General features: G+C 58.9%; 2 protein-coding genes across 3 annotated transcripts; one reads left to right on the forward strand and one right to left on the reverse strand.

Annotated features, from left to right (window-relative positions):
- Positions 1-723: 723 nt before the first annotated feature.
- DBNDD2 (dysbindin domain containing 2) lies at positions 724-7,578 on the reverse strand. The gene is made up of 4 exons (XM_082065808.1): positions 7,356-7,578; positions 2,637-2,792; positions 2,047-2,175; positions 724-1,329 (listed from the first exon to the last, which is right to left on the reverse strand). Exons 1-4 carry the CDS (start codon positions 7,561-7,563, stop codon positions 1,121-1,123), a joined length of 702 nt encoding a protein of 233 aa, XP_081921934.1. The 5' UTR covers positions 7,564-7,578; the 3' UTR covers positions 724-1,120.
- LOC309446246 (uncharacterized protein) lies at positions 2,802-10,783 on the forward strand. 2 transcript variants are annotated; one of them, XM_082065809.1, is made up of 5 exons: positions 2,802-4,603; positions 6,993-7,195; positions 7,953-8,161; positions 9,505-9,635; positions 10,361-10,783. In XM_082065809.1, exons 1-5 carry the CDS (start codon positions 4,551-4,553, stop codon positions 10,500-10,502), a joined length of 738 nt encoding a protein of 245 aa, XP_081921935.1. In that variant the 5' UTR covers positions 2,802-4,550; the 3' UTR covers positions 10,503-10,783. The 2 variants fall into 2 exon arrangements, 1 of the variants encoding a protein (XP_081921935.1); XR_014185431.1 differs by lacking the exons at positions 2,802-4,603; positions 9,505-9,635 and having other exon boundaries at positions 6,728-7,195.
- Positions 10,784-13,805: the final 3,022 nt, after the last annotated feature.

Raw genomic sequence — 13,805 nt, forward strand, 5'->3', positions numbered from 1 at the left:
ACAGCACCTCCCACTCTGGCCAGTGGCTCACGGATAACTGGGTCACTCCAGCCAGTCTCACGAAGGGTTGGCTGATGCAGGAGGGGGTGCAGCAGGGTCTGGACCCCCCCAGGAAGCAGCTGAGATGCAGAGTGTTCCCTGGCTCCTGTCGCTTATTTGCCAGGCTCCTTTCCTTTTTGGGATGTGCTGACACAGCCCGAGCAGGGACAGCGCTTTCCTGGCCTGCAGCCACTGATAGTCGCCTGAGTACCTGGTTGGCTTTGTGCCTGACTCTTTTCACCCTATCCTGCAGGGAGCAAGTGTAGTGTACTGCAAAGTGGCTTCATTTTGATGGCTCTTCCTTTGCTCCTCTAAAGCAGCCTCCAGCTGCCATCATGCTGTGCTGGGGGAGCCACAGCTGCTGGTGCTGCATGTGCTGATGTTCTCCACTCAGCCAGTTTCCATGAGAAATCTCCCTAGATATTTGTGGTGAGTGGTTACAGCCCTGCTTGTGTCCGTACTGGAGCCACTGGCTCTCTCCCAGAGGTAGCACCTGCTACACCAACAGCTGCCCTTCTCCCCGAGCTCCGTGCTGTCTGATCCCACTCTGGATGCAGGACCCGTCCCCGTGCTGGAGCTGGGTTTCATTTGCTCCTGCGCTGTGCCCTTAGCACACAGACTTTGCACCGCTCCCCCTCCTGCAGCCCCCACCAAACCCTCACCCCCAGCGCTGGTTTCTCCCAATAACACACATGCCCACTGCTTGTTTAGACTGGAGTGTTATTTCTCTGTATCGTTAAATGCTTGTCTGGACAGGACCCTTGTCAGTAGGATGGGGGAGCTGGGATCCCAAGGGGTGCCTTTCTGGGAATGATGGGGCTGTGGAATGCTGAGCATTTCAGGGGAGTGAAGCAGGGAGTGTTAGCAGCAAAGCCTGAAGAGTTAATTTTGGGAGCCTACAATACCCCTTTCGTTCTCCCTTGGCTGCCAGGAAAACCTGCAGAGGAAGAGGAAGGGAAAACCCCCTCTCCCCTCCGGCAGGGCAGCAGTCCAGGATGGGGTTTACTGGGTGCCAGCAGCTTTCCTTCCTCGGGGCTGGCAGGTCCGTACGGAGGAGGCTGGAGCAGGGCAGAGCTGGCTGCTAGCTTCTTGCCACCTGCTTTTTGGGACTGTCCTCCTGCAGGTCCTCCTCATCCGACTGCACCACAGGGGTCTCAGCGCCCTCCTCGCTGGTGTCCAGGCTGTTCGGATCCGTGGAGACGGAGGACGTGGAGGAAATGCGTGACTTGCTCTCCGCTGTGTTGGGCACTTTCAGGGTGATTTCCTCTGGGTGCTGGCTGGCATCTGCCCCTGGAGGAGAGTGTGGTAAGAGAAAAAAAAAGGCTTCTGGAGGTTTATTGCTTTCCTGGCTGTTCCCCACCTCACACCGCCGGCTTGGCTCTGGGCAGCCCTGCACATTCCTTCCCCGTTCTTGGCAGCGGAGCCTTCTCTGTTTCATGTGAAACACAGCTTGCAGCCATGCTGCGTGAGGCCATTGGCTGCAGCAGGCAAGGAGACGTTTGGCTCGGCCTTGGTGAATCACTACAGTGCGTGTGCGTGGGAAGGAAGGTGCTGGCACTCTGGGCTTTCCCTGTGGGACCCAAGCCCAGCTCCCTGGGGTCTGGCTGGGCAGTGGAGGGGTCCCGCAGCCTTCCTGCTCAGTACAGTGAGCTCTGTAGCATGATGGGGACCTGGGAAATCGTGACAAGACACCGGCTGCTCCAGAGGAGTTTCAGCGCAAGAGAATTAGCCCCACAGACTCTGTAAAGTGCCTGGGTTCCACCCTCGTCTTCTCTGCAAGGTATTTGCATGGGTATGAACCTCTGGGCTGCGGAGGGGGATACTGGCATGGACCAGCCCAGGGTGAGGTCCCTCCAGCCTCACAGACCCCAGCACCAAGTGTCTGTCTTTGTACGGGGGTGTGTGGATCTGCACGCAGGGTGGCCAGGGCTGAGGAACAAGTCAGAGTGGGCACTGGGGACAGGGAGGGCTCTCAGCCTGGCCAGCAAATGCTCATACTGCACGTACCTGGCCCAGCAACGCTGCTTTCCTCTGTCCCACAGCCCAGAAACACGTCCTGGTCTGACAGGTCCATCATGTCCATCTGCTCCAGCATGTCCACGTTCACCTCCATGGAGGAAATGCTGCCTAAGGGCGCTGCAGAGACAGAGGCCAGTGAGAAGGTGAGTGCTGGTGCAGGCAAAGGGCACTGGCAGCCCTGTGCAGGCAGCACCCCGAGGAGGGAACCAGCCTTGCCATGGCAAACTGAATTCTACTGACTGGTAAGAGGCCCCCAGGAAAATGATGTTTCCCTAAAACATCCTTCTGGAAGCCCCCACTGCCTCACTGCAGGCCTTGTCCCTGTCCCAAACTGCTGTTTTGATGACCCTGTCTGAAGCCGGTGACTCTGCAGGGTGCCAGCCTGGGTACCCGTGTGCAGTGACTTCGGTTAAGTGGTGTGAGTAATGCACAGCACACCCACATGCAGCATGTGTGGTCCTGTCTCAGCGCAGGACATGCATGTCCCCAGCTGCCTTTAGACTGGGGATGTCCCACTGACCCTCATGACATCGTTCCCTGAACACCCCCAGCCCTGTCCTGGTGCCCGCAGCACTTACGTCTCCGATGCTCTATCTGCAGGTGAGACATAGGGAAGAAGTAATCCACGTCATGCTGGAAAACCTCTTCAAAGAACTTCTGCCGGTCCCGTAGTTTCAGCTGCTGCTGCTGCATCTGCTCTGCATCCAGGCCCCGCTGAGGCTGCTCCATGTCAGCTGGGGAGAAAGGCGAGGGGGGTCAGACCAGGCAGGGCTGTCTGAGCTCTTCTGCCTGTCCCAGCTCACGCGGTACAGCCGTGCTTTACCAGCACACATTGACTGAGTCACTGTGAACAGACGTTACATGCCTTAATGGCAGCATCACTTGTTGTGCTGGAGCCTCACATCTCACTTCTGAGGCACAGGACAGTGAGGACCTGGGAGCTCATATGCTATGGTTGTGACTGCTGAACTGAATTATCAAGGAGGGAAAGGGTGTTATGAGATCAGACACGGTTTGCACATGTTCAAGTTTCAGTTTCCTTGCTATAAAACAGAGGGCTGTCTGTGAACGCTAACAAGTAGGGGAAACTCCCAGGGACAAGAACTGGTGTTAGTGCTCCGGGCTTTCTGGGCTCAGTGACGGGTAAGGAATAAGAGGCACCAGCAACCCTGTCACCCCTGCACACGTGCACCCCTGCGGCCACCGGCGCTATAAATACAGGCGCACCCACGCTGGCAGGCTCCCCCGTTCACCTCCCGCGCTCACACAGCCAGCTTGGCTTCTGCCTGCACAAACATTTTCATTCCTATCATTCCTCCTGCAGTTCAGCGCCGGTGCCTGTGTCCCCAGCCCGCATGGAGGGAGTGATGAGAGCCCTCAGGCTGGTGCTGAAGGAGCTTGTTGCTGCATCCCTGAGCCTGGTACCTCCCTTTTGGGTTGGGTACCCACACCTGCAAGGGCCCAAATGGCACAGAGGGGCCACGGCTGGTGGCCCCGGCTGTTCCCAAGCTGGTGTTTGACCTCAGCCATTCCATATTTCCTCTCTTCTGCCCTTGGCCCAACTAGCACAAGGAAAATGTGATTACTGGAGCAGGCAGCGCAGTAACCACGGAAACCAAACAAACATCCTCTGCTCCGCCTGAGCGAGGCCCAAACCCTCTGCTCCTCCAGGCTGGGGAGGAGGGAACAGAGCAGCAGCATCCCTACCCTGTCTGGCAGGAGTGGGGGCAAGGACAGCAGGGGGGCTGGTGTCACCAGTATGTACCAGCTTAGGGCCCAAACAGGGGAGAGGTGGTGGGCCTGGTGAGATGTCCTGGAGATCGATGTCACATCTTCCTGAGAGCCCTTCTAGGGCTCCTCTGCACCCCACTTCTGGGGGATCCTTCAGCTAAACCCCATCGTCTGCAGGCACCTGCCCCAGGAAGCCAGGTTGTGCCTGCAGCACAATGTGGGGATGCACCGTGACTCAGGGCCAGTCACCCTGCGCTATCTGGGAGAGGCTCTGGTCCTTTTCTGGCTGCTCAGCGTCTTCCTGCGATGCCCACGGCGGTGATCCTGACTGCCTGAAGGGACCTCAGTCTTGTTATGTCTGACCTGAGCACTGGGCGCCTGCTCTGGTGCAGAGGCTTGGCGCGCTGAGCAGCGGACGCATCGTGCCGGTGAAGCTTTCCTCGCAAAGCTGAGCAGTGGCTGCAGCCCTGTGCCGCTGGGGTAAGGTAAAAACCTCCTGCCTCCCCTGTGCTTGCTGCAAAAGAGAACAGAGCCAGGGACAAAGAGCGGGTGACTGGGGCACTGATTATGGAGCTGGCTCTGTTTCAGCAGCTGGAGCAAGCCCTGTGCTGTCTGTCCCAGGCAGAGCTCTTCCCCCCAGCCCAGCTGTGCCAAATCCACAGCAAACTGCTGCGGTTCACTACGCCAGGGAGAGGCCATCAGGCTCCAGCCATAGGGAGGCTGGGGTCAGGACAGAGGATGTGCTGGCTCCCAGATTTGGGATGACAGACCGGCTCTCCCTGTGGCATCTTGCCAAAGGGACCCCAGTATGGAGGTAAGGATGAGAGTCTCTAAATCCTTCTGCAGTGCAAATATAAAATAAATCTTGAGCATGGCCGATCTGTGCTGTTAATGCACGTGACCGATACTCGCGGTAAGGGTGCTTGTGGCAGCATTCCTGTGGGCGCTGGGATTTCTCTTGCAGGAGAAATTAGCAGGACCTGTTCATGAACTTGTTTTCGAGCTCTCGCCGGGGACTGAGGCACGAGCACTGAGATCCCATTATGTACAGAGTGCCGGCAGCGGGAGATGGCAGCTGGGCTGTTCTCGACCCTGCCTGACCCATGACCGCGGTGAGAGCCGGGGACGGAGCCTTCCCCCCCTCCCGGGGCTCTTCCGGGCCCTGGGGGGAGCGAACAGCCCTGCTAGTGTAGCTGCCTCTCAGCAACCCTCCCGGGGGACATAAAGGAGAGCGGCGTTCCCTGGCGCGGCCCTTCCCCATGTGACGGCCGGTCACACTCCCCGGCTGTCAGTCGCGGGGATTGTCTCATCCGGTTGGCATGTTCCCACCGCGGGACACGTTTGCACACACAATGCGGCCCCTGTGCACCGTGGGGGATCTGTCGGTACCTGCTGGTGGCCTGGCTTTTATTACTATTGTCATGGTTATTACTACAGCCCACTCAGCCAAGGGGCCGAAGCCTTATCAGCATTCAGAGCCAGGCTCTTCCCCGCTGGCTGAACCGCCCAGCGCGGCTGCAACGGCACGGAGCGCCCCGCTGCCTTCAAATCCTTCCGGCTCTCATGCCTTGTTAGCCAGTGCAGCTTGCAGAGGAATGGGGGCCAAACGCTGCTGCAGAGCTTGGGCGGGCAGGATCCCCCCCAGGAGATGCAGGCAGGGATTTCCTTCTCGCCTGCTCCCCAGGCAGCTGCCCACGGGTGGGCTCTGGGTAAGGACACTGGCCCCGCTGGTCCCTCTCTCCTGCCAGGGCACACCGAGGAGCCAGCCCCACATGGTGTGGGCTTATGGCCACCCACGGTGGGGTGAGCCATGGGAGGGCTGGCTGCGAAGTAAACCACTGTGAGCCCTCCCATCCACACCCTCGCTGAAGCGGTCCAGGAGAGGAGCAACTCCTGGGGTGCAGTTAGCACGGGGTGAGGGCCAGATGGGCTTGAGGGTGCTGGGAGCACCAGCTCAGGGTATTCTCTGACCCAGCATCCGGGCCAGGAGCAGAGCATGGTTCAATTATCTGGCTGTGTTTCCACTGGGAGGGGAAGTGTTTTTCATTCCTCCTTGGCCCGCAGGATCCCAGTACAACCCCCATTCTGTCTCTGTGAATAGGAGGGGTGTATCTGGGGGTGGGAGAAGGCTTGTTAGTGAAGGCACAAGACCAAGAGAGGATGGGGACAGCCTTTTCTTGAGGCCATGGCCCTGGAATACCTTGCAGAGATTTCAAGAGATTTAAAGAAAAAAAACATTTGGGCTGTGGCAAAGGACAGGGGACGACAGGGAAGTGAACAGTTTAATCGAGGGGTGACTCCAAGCATGGCCCAGTGAATGAAAGAGCTGGGGTGGGCTGGCCCAGCCAGATTTTGCCTTTCTCCCTGCACTTTCCCAGAGCCTGATCCCCTCACCCTGCTCCTCCAAGAGAGGCCCAGGACACCCCACCACTGTCCAGTTCGCTGTCTGCCTTGTGTTCCCGGTGCTGCAAAGAAATGAGGCGGGGGAAGATGCAGCTCCACAGCTGCCACAGCATCTTCCAGGAGGCCCTGCAGAGATCACAAGCCTTTCCCTGTCACCCTGCCCCAGCCAGACCACTGTGGGACAAGGGTCAATCCCAAGGGTTTTCAGCTCCTTTAGCCTTGGGAGAAGCAGCTGGTGTGGAAAGCAGGGAATGCCCTGGAGAATCATGTAGAGTCAGGCTGTGCAGAGACAGGGTGCCTGGACACACCGGCCGCCTGAGTGCGAATTCCCCACATGGTCTTTTCTCAATCGGCACGTCTGACCTCGTCTTGCAGCACAGCAAAAAATAACCGTGACCCTGGTGAGAGGAAATGCGCTAGGCGAGTGTGAGGGTGGCAGTGGTTTTGGCTGGGAAAAGCACCGGGGGAGGAACTAGAGAGGGAGGACATGGCACCTTGTAACCCTTCTCTGGTGCTGCGGTTTCAGCGCCTGCACTCCTCCGAGCCATCTCCAAATCCCCTGCGTCTCAGCACTAAAAATATCCCTGCCGCCCAGCGCTCCTTCCCCAGCAGAGGCTGTGTCATAAGACCCTGCTATTTACAGGGCCCTGCTTTCATTCCCGCAGAAAGAAGCGTGAGGACAAGAAAGGCAGGAGGGCGGCACGGTGTGCCAGACTCAGGGCCAGATCCGTGGCAGGTCATCCCCCTCCAAGTCCCCTGTCACCCCGGTCACTGCTCACTGATGTGTTTGCTCTGTTCAGTCTCCTCTTTCCCGTGGGTGCGGGGAAATCCGCACCTCCCGGGGAGCTTCAGGGCTCTGAGGGACACCAGTGCCACGCCGCGACAAGCCCAACAGGTCCCCGAGCTCAGCCGCTTCCCAGGCAGGTGCCACCCCCCCACCGAGCATCCTCATCCCCCGCTCGGAGCTTCCCGGGCTGCCCGGGGAGTGGTGCCGGCGCAGCAGGTTGGTGCAGCGGAGGCGTCCGGGGGTGGAAGTGAGGGGATGGCTGCTTTGCCAGGGCCATCGGGTGGGTGTTTCGGGGGGGATGCGGACAGCCCGAGCCCCCAGCCGGTGCGGTGCCCCGCTCCCCTCCCGCCGAGCGCACCCCGCGGCCGGCACTTACCGGGCAGCCGCCGGCTGCGGCTCTGCGCCCCGGGCCCCGACATGCAGCTGCTGTCACCGGCTCGGGATGGGATGGGGCCGGGCCGGGCCGGGCTCAGCGCGGGGCCGCCGCCCCCCCCGCCGCCGGCCGCCGCTCGCCCATGCCGTGCGCTGCGGGGCGGTGCTCGGCGCGGCGCGGGGCGGTGCCAGCGACACCGGCCCCGGGGCATCGCGGCGGCGGCGCCTACTGGCTGCTGCCCCCCGGGGCACCGGCCCGGGGCTGTGGGAGTGCTGCGGAGGGGGCTCTGCTCCCCAGGGAGGGTCCCCATGCAGGGTGCGTGGCCCCCGTGGGGGACAGGGTCCCCGTGCATGGTTCTCGGTCCTCACGGAGGGTCTCTGCGTTCCGGGACACACTGAAAGTCCCCAGGAAGGGTCCGTGCAGAGGGTCCCCCCGCGAGCCATCCCCGGCAGAGCTCTGTGCCCGCAGTGCCTGGCTGCAGGTGCGGCAGGAGCTCTGCCACGCGTGGCAGGGGTGGGCAGGGTTCCCTGTGCCTGGCCAGGGAGCACAATTACAATTCACGCTTTGGTATTTTTTTGCTTGTTTTCTCTAAATGCTCAGCTTACACGACCACACAGGAGAGACGACAGCATGCTGTGTGGATGGGCCATGGGCTCCCTCCCCAGCTCACCCCCTGCCTTCCAAGACCCCGATTCCCCAGCAGAACCCACTCTGGGGTGTTTTCTCCCACGTTCAGCCCTGCACAGCGGGGCTGCTCCTTGGCAGAGAAGTGCACTTGGCTGTTCGCCTCCTTCCTGTATCTCAGCAGGGTGAGTCAGTGCCTCGCCGTGCCCTGCGCCAGCCCTGCCCGCAGCCTGGTCACTGCCCAGCCGGGATCGGGGGGGAACCACTCAGCCCTTTTACTCTGGCTGAAAGGGAGTTTCCAGTGTCTGTGGCATGTCCCGTCTGCTCCGTTCTCAGTGTGTTTGCCTCGCTGGGTGATTAAAGATAACTGGGTATATTGTTTGTGTCCCAGCTCTGTTTTGGCTACTGTTGCTTTGCTGTCTCCCCCAAGCCTCCTGGGAGCTCCTGCTGCCGAAAACCAGCTTTGCGCTGGGAACCTGATGCGTGCACTCTGTGCACTTGCCCATAGCTGCTGGCTCCAGCTCACACGGAGGTTATGAGGGACGAACTTTGTCCACATGAATGTTTGTCGGTATTCAAAATGCACCCTCAGTCCTGCTTGATGGTCTCCACCTGACTGAGGGATGCTGGCACTGTGGCTGGGTGCTGGAAGGCTGAGAGAGCCAGGCTGGTGTAGCAAGATGGGGGTCACATTCTCTGAGGAGCTGCAGGAGCAAATCTCTTCTGGGTGCCTGCCAGCTCTGGCTTGCTCACAGCTCGGTGTGGTCTGGCACAGCCTCTGGGCACTATCATCAGTTCACCACCATCCCTGCTGCCCCCTTGCCTGCCCTGCCAGTGGGGAGCCAAGGAGGCAGAGCCCAGGAATTAGCTCAGGTCTCTGCTACGTGACATGTCTGTGTTGACTGGCACTTGTTACTACTGCGAAGTGTGGAGACTGTTTCTGTCTCGCAGAGCACCCCAAGTTCCCTAGGGTTCACTGCAGCCCCAGTCCCCGCTGTGGGGACAATATGTGTGGGTGCTGCCTGCACAGACTGACACGCACCCAAGCCCCCCGCTGCTGTGGCCCCTCCACCCTGCCTTGCTGGGAAGGGGTTGGAAAAGCAGTGATATCATCGGCACGGAGCCTGACTCATCTCGGCTCTTCAGCACAAGCCGTGCCGCTCAGCGGCGCACCCTTTTTATTCCAATTAAACTAACACAGGCAAGCCAGCTCCACAGAGTGATTTTTTTGCTCATGGCCAAGCATGCCTGTCCCTGGCCAAAAGGTGAGAGGGGACAGAGGTGACACTGGAGTCAGCGGAGAGTCTCCACTTCTGGTAGGGAGCCCTAAGAATAAGCCTTGCTAGGTACCTGCAGGGTCTGCCGCAGCATTGCTGCCTCCCTTGTGCCTCTGGCACAGGCTGACAACACCATCCTGTGTCAACAGCCCTCGCCCTAACTGTAAATGCCCAGGTCCTTGGGCAGTGTCCCCTGGAGATGCGGGTCACAAGCCCAGGTAGGAATGACACCTCTTCTCTCCACAACACAGAGTTCAGCTCCTGCCAGAAGTCCCCAGGGGAGCCAGCATCAAAGTGCACCCCTCACCAGGAGAAAATGTAACGTGACTTGTTCCTCCTGCCCTTCCCGCTCAGGTTTCTTCGTCCATCAGAGGTTTGGGAGGTGAGTCAGGCAGCTGCGGGGTAAGGATGGAGCTGGGGAGGAGTCGGCTGTGAAGGGAAAGGAACCAGCGCCAGGCAGGTGAATCACTTGCTGGTGAAAATAGATCTTGTTCTCTAGGAGGCGTGCGTGGATGGGGCTGGGAGTGAGCTGCAGCTGATCAGTAGATTGTGGAGGCAAGAAAAAGCCAAAGCAAGGCTGTTTTCCCAGTAAAGGAGGTGATACATTGCAAGGGAGCAGCCTGCAGCAGGCAAGGCTCCAGTGACTGGCTGTCCTGCGGCTGCCTTAAAAGGGGTGATTTTTAGCCCGGGACAGCAGGGAGACAGAAAAGCCATAAACACCCTCAAAGGAACGTGGCTACTGAGTAATGAGCGTCTCTGCTGGGCCGGGGAGGTGAGGCGGGGGCAGCCGAGCTGTGTTGAGGTGCTGCCTGGCTGGGGTTCACAGCATCGCTTCGTGCCAGGAGCTGGCTGGCTTGGTCGTGTCCTGCCCCAAGGGAATGGAGCCCAGTCCCTGCGTTGCTGGTGGAGGCTCCTGCCAAGAACCAAGTGTGTTGTGTCCCCACGTCCTCGGGCTCCACACCATGCAGACATCCCCAACAGCCAGCTGCTGGCATGGGAGCTGGTAGAGCTGGGAGTGGGGTCAGGGTGCTGAGAACCCCATCCCACAGGTCTGTTGGGCTGGCCAGGGCAGGACTGATGCACTTTTCTGCATGGCTTTTGTCTTAGGATATGCTACCTTGTACTGGGGGCTACAGATCTGGCTGCTGGGGTCTTGGTTGTGGGAATGGCGGAGAAGATGGATGAAGAGACAAAGATAGAGGAGGAGATGGAGGTGAACCTGGAGATGGAGGAGGAGATGGACATCTAGTTGAAGAAGGAAATGGAGAGGGACCCACCGGCAGCAGGACAGGCATATGCTCTCCATCTTCTGCCTGCACTGACAGGGGGGTCGCATGTCACCAGACTGGGACTGGGGTGGGTGGCCACACTGCAGGGACACAGCGCCTGGTCCCCTCATCCTGGCGGCACAACCACCACCACCGCACTGCCCTGTGCTTTTTTGGGGGCGAGTGTGGAGTTTCCAAGAGTTGTAGTCTATTGTGTTGTTTTCCTGTAAATAAATTTATTTATATTTTTTCAGAAACAGCCTCTCGGTCTCAGGATTGCATTTGTTTTGGGCACATGTGGCATTCGCGGAGTTGCGGTTTCCGCTTGCTCTGGATTCCCGGGGCTAGAGGCAGCTGGGGGGGCTGGAGGCAGCTGGGGGGGCTGGCACGGCCGCTGGCACGGCCGCCTGGGGGCAGGAGGTCCCTGTGCGCTCGTTAGCCGCGGCCCCGCCCCCTCCTTAATTAGCCGCTGCTAAAGCCGCTCATTAGGGGCAGCAGCGGGGCTGGAGCCCTGGCGGGGGTTTCGGGTGTTCGGGATGGATCCCTTCCCTGGTGGCTTCTGGAGTGTCCGGGCAGGGGGCCTTGCGGGGGCAGGGGGCGTCCCTCCCCTCCTCCCTGGGTCGCTGCTAGTCTGCTTTCTGGCATTTCCCCTGTGCCGGGCGCTGCTCCCTGAACTCTCCTGCACTCCTGGATCCCGCCGGTCCGTGCACACGCAGATGCGCTCCCCACATTGCTCCGTTTGCACACAGATGCGGTGAGTTCCCTCCGTCCGGCTGCTGCTCGGCTCCAGCCGGAGTTTGCACCGCCAGCCCTCATTGGAAAACATCACTGTGCGTCGTGCTGACTGTTCACTCAGCTGCTGCTCAGGTTTTTGGCTAACCTAACTCATGCCAAGGCCCGACGTGTGCTGGGAGCAGTGCGGTAGGTCAGAGGCAGAGCTCCAGGTGGGCAGGAGAAGTGGCAGGAGCGAGCTACAGGGCTATGATGCAGCATTATCGCCTGGAAGCTGCTGCCTCCTGCAGGCAGCACCTTTGTCTGGCAGTTTCGTCAAAATCTGCTGACTTACTGAAATGCTATAGAGCAAATCTCTGAGCTAGAGGGTGTAAAACATGAGCTTTCCCAAAAAGCTTTTGACGCGGCTGTAGCAGCAGCTGGACTGCTCAGGCTTTTGTGCTTCCCAATGCGATACAGGGGATGCCCACACCATGAAGGAGGGGGAAGGATGAGCCCTTTCCCTGTTGGCTGGGTAGATATTTATCTTTTTGCTTGTAGGTGCACAAATTAAGAGTTCCGAGTTAAGAAACCTTAAGACTGGTGTCATGAATAAGTGAGTTCACATGATTAGTCTGGGAAAAGGGAGATTGAGTCTCTCTTTGTGTTTGTTGTATTTCTGTCCTTGCCCGTGTTCCAGCTGCAACTGCCGGTGTCCATTGATGAGCACAACGCAGCACTTCTCACCTGCTCCCAGCACCTCAGTCCCATCTTTCCCCTCTAACTTTTTTTGCGTTATGAAGATCTTGAAGAAGATGAAACCTGCACTGCTGGAGGTACAGCCTCCAGTGCCTGGAGTCCCCAGTGCAGTCTGTCCTTCAATGAAACCTGCGCTGGAAGGGACCTGGCCAGGCACTGGAGCTCCCATGTCACAGAGATGTGATGTCCAAGCCTGTGTTCCAGCTGCAGCTGCTGGTATCCATTGACAAGCACAACGCAGCCTGTCTCCTCTGCTCCCGGTGCTCAGATGTGCGACTCGGCCCTTCTCGCCTGCTCCCAGTGCCTCAATGCAGTCTTGCCACTGCTGCTGTGTTCCCATTGTGAAGGTCCAGAGGAAGAGGACACCTGCACTGCTGGAGGTACAGCCCACACTTCCCGCTTGCCCTGCTAGTCCAGACCTTGTATCCTCTTCCCCGTGCCTTTGCCCATACCTCCCAACCCTTCTCACCTGTTCCCACCAACCCAGTCCCACTCTTTTTTCATTATGAAGGACTTGAAGAAGAGGAAAACTGTGCTGCTGGAGGTACAGCCCCCACTGCCCGGGCAGGCTGGAGCAGGCACCGTGAGGATGGTGTGGGATGGGGAGCTCACTCCAGGGTGTTCGGGGGACTGGGAGCTCGACTCGTCCTCTCCACCCACCCCTGCAAGGCCAGAGGCTGGGAGAAGCCCTTCTTGGTTGCTGGTCCTCTGCCGTTTCTTCTAGGGCTGGTCCTCTGCCGTTTCTTCTAGGGCTGGTGGACCAGGAGCTACTCAGCCTCCAGGCAGCTCCTCCTGGGGACATGCCCAGGGGCCTCATTGCCCCATAGCTCTCCTCTGGACACATACAAGGACCTTCAAGTCCTTCTCAAATGGTGGGGCCCAGCCTGACACACAGTGCTCCAGGTGAGCCTGCACCAACCCTAGACCCAGTGGAACAATCCCTTCTCTTGGCTGGCTGGTTGGGCTGTGTTTGATGTCCCCAAGACACCATTTGCCCTCTCTGGGCCTGGGCACGCTGCTGGCTCCTGAGCCACTGCCCCCCAGCACCTCAGATCCCTTTCTGCAGGGCTGCTCTCTAGCTGCTTCTCTCCCCATTTACACTTGTGCAGCTGTTGCCCCCTCCCAGGGGCAGAACCGGCATTTGGGGTTGTTACACATTAACCCATTCATCATTGCGCAGTGCTCCAGTCAGTCCAGATCCCTCTGCAGGGCCTCTTGTCTCTTGAGAAACTCAACATGGAATCACAGACTATTTGGGGTTGGAAAGAACCTCTGGAGATCATCTAGTCCAACCCACCTGCTAGACCAGGTTCACCAGAGCAGATGGCACAGGATGGCATCTGCGTGTGTTTTGTATGTTTCCGGAGGAGGAGACTCTCCAGCCTCTCTGAGCAGCCTGTTCCAGGCTCTGGCACCCTTGTGCTAAAGAAGTTTCTTCTCATGTTGAGACAGAACCTCCTGTGTGTCAGTCTGTGCCCGTTGCCCCTCACCCTGTCGTTGGGCACTACTGAAAAGAGTCTGGCCCATCCTCTGACACCCACCCTGGAGATATTTAGCAGCATAAACATGATCCTCTGTCAGCCTCTCTTCTCCAGGCCAAACAGACCTAGTTCTCTCAGTCTTTCCTCTTAAAAAAGAAGCTCCAGACCCCCTATCATCTTTGTGTGTCTCCACTGGACTCTCTCCAGTAATTCCTTGTCCTTTGTAAACTGGAGAGCCCAGAGCTGGACATACAACTCCTGATGCAGCCTCATCGGGGTAGATCAGAGGGGAAAGATCACCTCCCTGCTCCTGCTGGCCCCACTATTCCTGAT

This window comes from Streptopelia decaocto, assembly GCF_964273445.1.
Source record: "Streptopelia decaocto genome assembly, chromosome: 14".
Taxonomy (NCBI): domain Eukaryota; kingdom Metazoa; phylum Chordata; class Aves; order Columbiformes; family Columbidae; genus Streptopelia; species Streptopelia decaocto.

Coding starts and splice junctions, on each gene's coding strand:
- LOC309446246 (XM_082065809.1), top strand. CDS start 4,551: ATGACAGACCGGCTCTCCCTGTGGCATCTTGCCAAAGGGACCCCAGTA. Junction 8,162..9,504: donor CCTTCCTGTATCTCAGCAGG/GTGAGTCAGTGC, acceptor TCCACAACACAG/AGTTCAGCTCCTGCCAGAAG. Junction 9,636..10,360: donor GTCCATCAGAGGTTTGGGAG/GTGAGTCAGGCA, acceptor CTTTTGTCTTAG/GATATGCTACCTTGTACTGG.
- DBNDD2 (XM_082065808.1), bottom strand. CDS start 7,563: ATGCCCCGGGGCCGGTGTCGCTGGCACCGCCCCGCGCCGCGCCGAGCA. Junction 2,793..7,355: donor CCGCAGCCGGCGGCTGCCCG/GTAAGTGCCGGC, acceptor CTTTCTCCCCAG/CTGACATGGAGCAGCCTCAG. Junction 2,176..2,636: donor GCAGATAGAGCATCGGAGAC/GTAAGTGCTGCG, acceptor CTGTCTCTGCAG/CGCCCTTAGGCAGCATTTCC.